We start from the raw sequence: 12071 nt of genomic DNA on the forward strand, positions 1-12071 counted from the left end.
GGTCAAAGATTCCCGCCAAGATGTTTGATTGATGTCAAAGTAATCAACGATGTCTTGTAAAACAAGCGTCTTAGATGATTTGGTAGATGAAGCAGACGTACATTGGGCTCGCGACGTTGGACAGGACGTAATGGAGTGTTACAGTTACCTTATTTCCTCTTTTTCAATTATGGTACTATCAGAACTGATTAAACGCTTAATAAACAGCTTCGGTTTTTATTGATTCAAAGATGATTGCTTGACTTTCAGCGCGAACATTGTTCAGATTTGCCCTTAGCAGAAACTACCCTATGGATTTATGACTAATTATGGATCGTCAGGCAATTTAAGTAGTGTTGGATATAACGAGTGACAAACTTCCATCAAAATTAGTCTTCTATACGACAAAGCAGTTAACATTATAATATTTTCAGAAATATACTGAGAGAAAAAATTAGCGTTCATGTAAAAAAAAATATACTAGCTGTTGATTCATTATTATTCGTTGGATAGCAATTTTCGTGGCTTTTGTTGGTATAGGTAAACCACGAATTCAAATGTTAAACGATTAATATATTTTCAATAAGCTTTGTATACAGAAATTGGCAAAACCAAGAAATCAAAAGAAAAACTGGTTAATACAACCTTAAACTTTTTAAGTTTTTATATACATTATCAGCTAAGTTTTCGTATATTACAATCACAAATTAAGACCTGAAACACTGCTTTAAAAATAATGTTTACTTGATTTTAAATTTCTGATATTCAAAGCTCATGACGTTTTTAGAGCAACAGAACTCCTGTATGGACTTCTAGAAATGTAAAGATATTATTATCCAGCTGAATAAAAGGATGCATCCTTGCAAGTAGACTGGTTTTATTTCAATGTTTTTCAACTTATACGAATAGTCTGCTAAATGTAGCATATGATTGCATCGATATATGAACGAACATACTGTTTCTGATTATCATATAACATTGCCATCTTTCAAAATCCATATTTGTTTTCATTTTCAATTTTCTTTTAAATATAATGTCGTGGTCTGCCCTTTACAAACAAAACCAATCAATACTTAATTGCCGAATGCTCGTGAACTTCTACTCTTTAGGGCTTTCTGTGCTTCAAAGTCAGGCTTTGATTGACAGATTGTTTCAAACTCACGTTTTCTCCCCATCTTTTGTTGACTTTAGTTACATCAAGACGTATAATTGTTTTGTGCATTTTAGACAGCTAGTTAAGGATAGTTATTACTGTGATGTATGCTTTTTTAATCAATCATAATATTTGGTTAAGAAGGCAGGTTTAGTGTTGTGACACAAGTAATTACATTCTTCAGCTATGTCTATTTCGATTTAGATTAAAAAGTATTCTCTTTTTTTTTATCATTTTTTTTTTTAAAAGGGCAACATCTTCCAAGTTACAAATAGAAAAAATAATCCCCTCAACCATTAAAAACAATGTTCAGAACTCTGATTTTTTACATTGAAATGTAAGCAAGTTCCATATGTTCACGATGAAAATTTAGATATGACGTTTTTAATTTGCCGCAATGGGAGAGGTAGTCCGAGATCGATGTGGCGTCTACCGGCTTTTTTAAAGTCATGTTTGAATTGTGGATTACAAACAAATATATAAGCAAATGGTGGTTCAACTAATACTATAACATCCAGTATAGTTTGATTGATTGATTGATACAGCATCATAGTCAATATGATATATACTCAGGAGAGAAACTATTGTATGCAAATAGCATCAAAACACATAAAAAAAACGTGTAGTACATTGTTGGCTGATTTCTAGAAGAAAAACGTAAAAAAACGTGATTGCGCTAGTCTATGACAATATCTACCTTCCGTAACGTAACGCGTCTGTTTCAATTTACCCCTTTCAAAATTAATACCCGTGGTAATTCTACTCTAAATGATACTGTTTTGATTTTGGCAATATGCATTTGATTTTTTATTTACTTAGCTTCTACGATTCATCTTCTGTACAATGATTTTTTTAAATAAGACACAACATCAGATCTAAACCGCTTGTTCCTCCTACTAAGTTAGTAAGCTAAGATCTTATATATCCTACCCTCCCCCTAAAATAATTATAAAAAATAAAAAAATAAATGATTACAATGCCAAGTTAAGTAATAAGATACTCGTTCGTTTGACTTTAATTCCAGAAGTCACATCATAGCGGCTAATATATTTTTATTAGACAGTGTCCTGACCCTTTAGCCCTTTCTGGAATAATTGGTTTGTCACACATGACTATGTTGAAACATTAATCGCTCGGAAAACCTCTAATTAATTAAAAATTCCTGAAACTGTCTAATGGTAATTGAGTATTGTGTGATTTAAAATGTCGATCAACAATGCATCATTCTCTCTTGGGGTTTAAGTTTTCAATTTGTCTTTTTCAATTTACTTGTGCAGATTTAGTGAACGATTGAAATAGAAAATTAGTCTTTCGTTTTAAAAAAAAAGTGCAACGAGGAAAATTGTAAAGCGGAAAGACGGTGTTGAGAAATCTAAATACAGCCAGACACTCACTCGAAAAAAAAACTGTAAATGTCTGACAGTATTATGATCTTTGGGCATTCAGTGTGAGTAAAAATATACCTTTCCATAATATGAGATACATGAACAATTTATGAATGTGAATTCGAAATTTAAAGTACACACAAATGGGAAATATCACCAAAGTTTGTGTCCTTACTTTATTCTTTAAATCATGTATTTGTAAATTAAATTTCCAAGTTCAGGTATTATTTCAAATTACAAAAAACTTAGAATGCATGAATTTAAATACCTGCTGGTACCCAGTATAAAGTAAAACTTAATTTGCATTGCATATATAAAAATAAAACTTCTTTAAATCGATTGAACTTTGAAATCTAAATGCAAAAAGGAATAATGATTAATACATACCTTCAAATATTTTTTTTGTGCATTGAATGTTGGATATTTTTTTTTCTCGTTGAATTGTTTATTATTTTGACATATCGGTGACTTTGATGAGTGTTGCTCATTATAGTTAAAGGCCGCAAGTTGGCATAGAGTTGCTTAAATCTACGAAATTGGATAGTTGTCTCATTTGCAATCTTACACCATCTTATCATTTTTATATTAGAACTAGATACTAGTAATAAGAACAGGCCAGCGGCTGGTCTTTCTGAACAAGGTGGATATGGGTTTGGATTTGGTCGCAAATTTAAATCAAAAGAATTTCTAATCAAATGAAAAGGTAATTGATTATAAAACATAAATGTATTAAAGAGAAAAACAATGTTAAGAACAATTCAAAGGAAATTGACACCACTTTATTATATAAAACGGACCAATATAAAAATAATTCCTCGTAAAGACTTATTTCGTTGGAGAAGATGAAAGGAGGTATGAACTGATCAAAGTCAATCGATAGTGTCAAATCAGCATCAGCAAAAAGGTTCTCTCTCTCACCCATCGCCTTACAGATATAATTTGTATTTTTGACGTATAGATACAGATACCTTGATGATCAGATGCATTTTAGAATGCTCCCAATGAACAATAAAACATATCAATGTTATGTGTTATCAGTATTGCCCTCGGATACTGTGAGGTTGCGTGCAATATCAGTGTGCATGCATTGATATCATTATCTTCGCACTCCGAGAAAGATTAGTTACATTATACATGTTATATTACTTACAAACCTTCGACAAAATAAGAAGAAAAATTACGTTAACATTGTTTGAGAAAATGATATATTAGCGTGCACAAATAATGTAATTTATTTAGGAGACTAATGTTGCGGCAGTCCCAACTCGTGGCGTTTTATTTATCATATCTTAGAACTAATTTGATTGTCGTTCTTACTTCAAAAATGCTGTTGATGTTTCCTATTCATCAGAGAATGAAATAAACCTAGAGAAGATTGAATCCGTTACCATGGCATATTCATTTCAACGAATTATGGGCCTTGGTCAAATGTCAGGCGTAAATATCGGACTCCATGACGTGTACACGCCCATTGTTTGCTAAGTAGTAATAGAGCTGTTCTGATTTATGAACAGTTACTAAATGATAGTCGTTTGCAGAGTGATGCTTTTGTTAATAACATGTTATAATCAATATGAATTTCCTTTCATCTTCAAGAGTGAAATGCATATTGTTTTTAAAAACAAAGCTTTTTGTGATCATTTCATTTCTTCCATGTTTGAACATGACATCTTCTGCTGTCTTTAATAAATATTTTATACATCAATTTTGATAATTAAATAAAAAATGATTCCATTATAAATTTTTTACGCAGATTTTGAAATTCAGTTTTCAATTATTAAAGATGAATAATGGAGAAATACTCCAATGTCATCAGCATTCGTTCATCAGTTGAAAACTCAAAGAAAGCTGTGACATACTTTTTTTTCCAATACAGTTTGAAAGAGTTATAATTGTTGGGTAAAGAATGTATAGAAAAAAGCTAATTTTTCGCTCTTGATTAAATCAGAGACCTTCAGAATGCAGCTTTAAGTTTTGATATATCGTTGGGATTTTAAATATTGTTTAAATTATGTTATGTGCTTTCATTAAAATTAGGATATTAAGGGTAAACTAACGGGTGGATGTTTCGTCAGTTCGTGTGGTTTACAACTACAAGGTTTTTATGCCCCACCTACGATAGTAGAGGGTCATTATGTTTTCTGGTATGTGCGTCCGTCCGTCTGTCTGTTCGTTCGTTCGTCCGTCTGTTACACTTCAGGTTAAAATTTTTGGTCAAGGTAGTTTTTGATGAAGTTGAAGTCCAATCAACTTGAAACTTAGTGTACATGTTTCCTTTGATAAGATAATTCTAATTTAAATGCCAAATTAGAGAATTCATTCCAATTTCACGGTCCAGTAAACATAGAAAATGATAGTGCGAGTGGGGCATCAGTGTACTGTGGACACATTCTTGTTTTCTAATTTTATCACATAAGTTATATTAAAATCAGTATCATTACAGTTGCAAAATATTACATCTAAAAATATGCCATCATACATCAGGCACTCTGTTACATCTCTAGATGATGGCAACAAGAAAATGCATCAATCAAATAACAAAAGCTTTATTCTGTAAGGTGGCCAAGATGGCTGAGTTACCTCAATGTCATAAACCTCTGGGTTCAATTCCCGCTAAGGGAAGGATCGTTAGATGAAGCCGAAGAGAAAATGCATCATTCAAATAACAAACGCTTTATTCTGTAAGGTGGCCAAGATGGCTGAGTTACCTCAATGTCATAAACCTCTGGGTTCAATTCCCGCTAAGGGAAGGATCGTTAGATGAAGCCAAAGAGAAAATGCATCATTCAAATAACAAAAGCTTTATTCTGTAAGGTGGCCAAGATGGCTGAGTTACCTCAATGTCATAAACCTCTGGGTTCAATTCCCGCTAAGGGAAGGATCGTTAGATGAAGCCGAACAGAAAATGCATCATTCAAATAACAAACGCTTTATTCTATAAGGTGGCCAAGATGGCTGAGTTACCTCAATGTCATAAACCTCTGGGTTCAATTCCCGCTAAGGGAAGGATCGTTAGATGAAGCCGAAGAGAAAATGCATCATTCAAATAACAAACGCTTTATTCTGTATGGTGGCCAAGATGGCTGAGTTACCTCAATGTCATAAAAGCCTGGGTTCATATCCCCCATAGGGAAGGACCGCTAGATGAAGCCGAAGAGAAAATGCATCATTCAAATAACAAACGCTTTATTCTGTAAGGTGGCCAAGATGGCTGAGTTACCTCAATGTCATAAACCTCTGGGTTCAATTCCCGCTAAGGGAAGGATCGTTAGATGAAGCCGAAGAGAAAATGCATCATTCAAATAACAAACGCTTTATTCTGTATGGTGGCCAAGATGGCTGAGTTACCTCAATGTCATAAAAGCCTGGGTTCATATCCCCCATAGGGAAGGACCGCTAGATGAAGCCGAAGAGAAAATACCTCATTCGAATAACAAACGCTTTATTCAGTATGGTGGTCAAGATGGCTGAGTTACCTCAATGTCATAAAAGCCTGGGTTCATAACCCCCATAGGGAAGGACCGCTAGATGAAGCCAAAGAGAAAATGCCTCATTCGAATACTGAACGCTTTATTCTATAAGGACAAGGTGGCCGAGTTACCTCAATAACACGATGCAATAGAAGCATGGGAACAAATCCCATTAAAGGAAGGACACAAGCACTTAATTTAAAATTGTTGAACTTAATTCCATAACATATATTTCCCCAATGGACCATGAAGGACAATGACAGTTAAGGTTTAAGTTATGTGAATCTAAAGTGAATCATGTCTATATTTTACATATGTAACTTTCAAATAAAAAGACCTTCATGCAGCTTTACAGACATTCGGATTTAATCATCTGAAAATATTAATTATAATTTCATTTATTTATCAATCTTTTTGATGAAAGCGTTATTGTGTTGATCTTGTATTCATATGTTTTTATATTCAAGTTTAAATTAGGTGCCCATTCAACTTAATAGATTGAATTTTAATGAACCTTGGCAAGTTTTGTGCATTTCAATGCATGCCAAGTAAATTATAAAACCTATTACATGTACGTGACCGTAATTCAAGATGAGTCTACAACAAATACCCACATGTCTTTTAAAAAAAAATTGTTTAATTTTCAATATTCGATTACTCAGTGATTTTATTTTAAATCACTTGAACCCAAATTTCAAAATCCTGACATTAAATGAACATCAATGAAAGAAGTAGTATAAAGTCTTAGTATTAAGTATTTAGTTAATTTATATGTTTTGGAATTTATTGTGACATTCATTCACACTGAACAAACACACATTTTTGTTAAGGGGTACCCAGATTTCTTTTTCTGGGCGCGGGAATTTTAAGCTGTGTTGAAGAACCATTTGTATATTCTTGTACTGTTTTCTTGGGGTTTTTTTCAGGTTGTTGTCTCTTTGGCACATTCTCCATTTCCGTTCTCATTTATATTGTTTCTTTTTAAAAATATAGTTTTTAGTTCCGTAAATTATAATTTATAAAATGTGATTCGAATGCCTAAAACCATCGTCCCCCATTTTAAAAATTCAGTTTAAAAACATAAATGGTCTAAAAGGGCCGGTGTGTTCGAGCACCATTCTTGACATATAACATCTTTACTTGGGTAAATCTAACTAAAATATGGATATTAAAGAGTCTTTTACATACTATTTTACAATATTTGTCATAACTTTGCATATTTCAAACAGAATTTTGGTTTTGGTTAATAATGTCCATCTAGTACATTTCTTTGATATTAAAAAATATTTTGTTAAAATCTAGTAAATTGAAGTTTCGAGCTATGGCGAGTCGTGGCATGCTAATATTGTGAAAAGTTTGGAATACCGTAAAAAATCAAATTGCGTTCAAGAAGTGATTTTAGCGTAAAACAAAACACCTTTGTTTCAATTATAAGAGGGTTTGAATAGACTATCGCAATTATAGCGATTTTTCTGTAAAAAAGTATAACAAAAATACAGAACTCCAAGACAAACTCAAAAGGGGAAAGGACATCAAAGATGTTAAAATTTAACGCTGTCAATCAGTTGAACAAGTGAAAAATACATCTGCCATATTCTTGACTTTGTAAGGAGATTTTCAGACGAAAATGTTGGATTATACCTGGTTTTAAAGCTAGCTAAACCTCCAACTTGTACGATTAATACTAGTATTATAGTTTTCATTTTATATTACTTAATATTTACGATTCTTCCATAACATTTCGTACACGTCTATGATTTTACTTGTTTTTAAACTCTGCTAACACTTGCAGTGAGCAAATTTAAACGAGTTACTGACGAAAGGCTTTAAGTTTTCCTTTGGTTATTTTTTCTTGTAGAGACAAATTAGTACCCAACATTGCACCTAATCGTTCCTTATGTAATAATTTGTAGATACTTTTTTTTATTGAAAAACTTCTTGCTTTTGTCGAATGTTAAATGATATCTATTCAATTTAAAATTCAGCAGAAATATGAGTTTATTCTGATAATCAAAAGTATGGCATTTATCTAATTCAATCGGTAGTTTGAATACAAAATAATTGAAAACGGAAAAGATAAAAGTTCTTTTTCATAAACGGGCGGAAAGCAAATAAAAAACAACACACATTTATAAAATTGGTTAATTCAACAAGCAAGACGGGAAATATCGTAAACATAAAGATAACGAACTTTGTATTCCTCTTTATTTAACTTTGAAAAAAAATATCATATTCAATAAGAACAAAACTAAATTAATTTCGTAGTTAATCTTGCTATTATATAAACTTATTTGTCGTTTAAATTACTGTACTCACAAAAAGCTGGAACAAAGTTCAGCAACAAGCTGACCCCTTTCATGTAGGCACTCAGAACATCATCAGAATGATCTTCAATTAATTCACCCCGATACAAAACATCGGACATTTGTGCAAAAGTTTTCACGCTCCCGGAAACTTAACAACTTAATTCTATGAAATGGTTGAAGCAAATGATGGATCGACTATTGATTGGACAAAATAACACGCGGCTTGTCATCTCGTCTGCACGCGATTTACTTTGATTGCCTTCTGCTCGTTGAGAATAGATGGTGAATTGGCTTTTACCGCATAATTCCAATAGTCTATAATTATCTCCGTTTTAGTTATGTTATTCCGTTGTAAATAGACATGTACCGCGTTTTTTCCTGACGTTTCAACTGTTTGTTTTTATTTTACAAATAAAAGAAGGAAAATCCAATAAGGCAAGGTTAAATGGTTGCGATTTCTGGATTGTGTTTGGATACAATGCGGAAACAGTTATGGTTTAAAAGCTCCAATAAACTGTTACAATATGAATGCATTAATTCAATAATACTATGACATAAGTATAGTATTTCTGGTAACAGAACTGACAATTGCTGTAACAAGTGCTTGCTTTCGAGAGTTCTGATGTTTACATTGATCGGCAATATAAAAACTTCTATAATTGCAATAACAAAAGTATTGGATAATCTAGCCGAAACAGGATAACGTCAATATATTACTATCAGAGCTAACTAAGTATCATCGAAAAAACTGTCCAAAACCGACAGGTTATGATACAAGACCGGACCAACCCTCCCTTTAATGAAATCCAGATTTTAATCGCAAATGACATACATGTTTGCATATTTGTGAACAGAGAGGACATCACTAAAGCCTTTCCAATGCTATCTTATCTTGGAGAACATTGTTTATTATATGAATGGGATTTCAAATCTTTTAGAGGCTGTTGGTAATCTTGTTTGGTCATTGTGTCTTTGTCATATTGTAACTAGGTAATTGTTATCCCTGACAATGTACCTGTTCAAGCGAAAAGACTGTAGTCAAGAGGTAGCCCACACAGGTATGCGAAAGCATGAACCTGACTTGATTGCAATTTTGCTACATGTATCTTCAATTTGATGCTCGTCAAAGTAAATATATCAAATTAAACAGGAACTGATATTTATTTTCGGAATTTATTGTCGAATTCCGTTGAATTGATGTCAATGTTCATTGCGTTGGTCGTTGCTAAGTAATGATCAACGCTTGTTGATTGCAATGATACCAGATTTCTGAAAAGCTTATCGTTGCAATAGGATTATCTTTAAAATACAATGGTAATAGCATGTAGAACGAACAAAAATGGCATTCATAACAAAAATAAGACTTCATTTTTACGATATCTCTTTCAGTTTTACAAGGCGCCCATAGCGTTGCTGTACGGTTATAATATATCGACCCAAGACTGGATAAAACCTAAGACTTACAAAATGGTTTTTGCTTTTTCTCCGGTAAAAAGACCAAAAAGGGTCCCTGAAGGCTGAAGTAAGGATAAAGTTATGATAAATGTCTTTCTGTAGACTTTTGCCATTGTAATTAGCTTGTTAAAACTCCGGCTAATTGTGTTAATCTATTACAGAACAGGGCACACATATATATATATATATATATGTTCCAGACCGTATGAGTATTTGGACCGTATGCGTACTTTTTCAAAATACTCATACGGTCCGACCGTACGCGTACGGTCTGACTAATATTAAACAAGAACTATCTTTAAAAAAGATATCCGACGTATTTAAAATTATATATTCAAATATCATGAACATGTTTCCGTCCTCAACCATAACTTCATTTGCAACTGGACGTTTAACAGTCATTCATATAGTCATCATCATCCCATTGTTCGATTAATGAGGTCAATTATTTTGTAAATGTCAAATATAGGAGTGTACCGAGTTGGAATCAAACTCGTCAAAGAAGTTTAGAAAACATTACCATCCGATTGTATACTATAGCGGAAAATATAAACTACTAGAACACACCCGTGATATCGCAGGTCCGTGACTGAATTAAAGTATATAACTATGCGCAAGCCTTATTTTAGTATTAGTATTGTCATCTGATAAAGTCATGCCGACTATAAGATACACAGTTTTCTCTGCTTCAAATCTTTCTGTTTGAACCCGTCGAACTGGAACTTATCAATTATTGGTAATATTAATTATTTGGAAAACAAAAGGTCCTGTAATGGAGTATTTTTTAATCAACAGCATTGTCCTATATTAGTTATAAATAAAGTTGAATTCTTTGATTCGCTGTTTTACGTCATGCCCGCTAACAAATTGAAAACTGTACCTATACGCCTTATTTTTAGTCCAGATTTTTAGTATTCGTATTGTTATCTTAGAAAGTCTTACTGATTAAAATACTACGATAGGTAACAATTTGACAATTTAGTAGTGTCAACCCTATGATTATGACCCGTGTATATAGCATATTAATCATGAATACACCGTTTGTTGGTGCGCCTGTCAGATGCGGAACGTACAGATAAGGTAATAGGTAACAGGTGAATATACTATTGGTATCAGTATCGGACTCGACTCGGAACTTCTTAATTATTGGCAATATTAATTACGTGGAAAACAAAAGGGCCTGGAGTGGTGTAATTTTTAATCTACACCTTAGTACTATATTTGTTATATATAAAGTTGAATTCTTTGAGTCGTCGTTTTTACATGATGACGGCTGACAAATTGGACCTCGTAATTTTAGTATTATAGATAAGATATATCCATTACTGTCAGAACTGAGAGAACGTCTTCAAAAAAGTTTTATAATTCCACAGTTATCTGTTATAGCCAATATAAGTATCATGATGCTTAAATTAGACAATCTTTTTTGGAAAGATATTATTTGTTTGTTATCAAGAGGTACCAGAGACCTTACGCACCCGGGTACCTTCTACTTTTTCTGAACTAAAGATACAATTAGAAATTAAACTTTTTATGTGTCATTTAAAGGCTTTGCTGGTGTAAAAACTGTGATGTTTGTATAATCAAAACGTTTTGAAAAGGTCAAAATGAGACACAACAATTATATTGTTTTATAATATTGTGAAACAGATATCCGCATCATTTTATATAATAATCTTCTTAAAATTGTAAGTGAAATCAAATCGTTCCTAAAGAAACGCTTGTGTAGGTCATTATAGCTGTCTATATTGGTTCGAAATAAATAAATATGACATTTCGTCGATATGTTAGCTGTCTGACCAATCGCTTAAATCCCCCATCTATCCTGTTTGATGTTTTACACGATACTTAAATATCAGATTTCAGCCTCTTCGTAAAAGCCTTGTTCAGCTTAAGTGCCTTTTTATTGTAAGATGGATTAACTCCCTTGAGTAGGGTTTCATGAACTTCCGATAAGATATACCGAACAAGCTGTTACACACAATTATAATTATTATATCCTTTATCGAATTTGAGTCCATCTTACAAAATATTTTAAATGTATGTGCCATTCATTTCCATGAAAGGGGGCGAAAGATACCAGAGGGACAGTTAAACTCATAGATCGAAAATAAACTGTCAAAGCCATGGCCAAAAAAAAATCCAAAAAAAAGTACACAAGACACAACATAGAAAATGAAAGTATACTAACTTAAAGTATATCGATCTGAATATTAAGATATATCAAACATTAGAGGCTTTGAACTAGCTGTCAGTTAACGCAGAGTACTCTCAAATATGTATACCTAGTGTATTTTTTGTTGTTGGGATGTACAAGTATCCG

General features: G+C 32.7%; 1 protein-coding gene across 2 annotated transcripts in view; it reads right to left on the bottom strand.

The window, feature by feature from the left end:
* LOC134685689 (uncharacterized) overlaps nucleotides 1–12071 on the bottom strand; it is a 49433-nt gene that overhangs the window by 17685 nt on the left and 19677 nt on the right. Inside the window, exon 1 of one of the 2 annotated variants that reach the window (XM_063545667.1) lies at nucleotides 8304–8457. The exons of the other annotated variant lie outside the window; for it this stretch is intronic. Within the exon in view, the coding sequence (XP_063401737.1) occupies nucleotides 8304–8412 (109 nt within the window). The 5' untranslated portion in view covers nucleotides 8413–8457. Of the gene's footprint in view, nucleotides 1–8303; nucleotides 8458–12071 lie in introns of those variants that run through there. 2 annotated transcript variants of the gene reach the window in all.

Source organism: Mytilus trossulus, chromosome 9 (genome assembly GCF_036588685.1).
Source record: "Mytilus trossulus isolate FHL-02 chromosome 9, PNRI_Mtr1.1.1.hap1, whole genome shotgun sequence".
Taxonomy (NCBI): Eukaryota; Metazoa; Mollusca; class Bivalvia; order Mytilida; family Mytilidae; genus Mytilus; species Mytilus trossulus.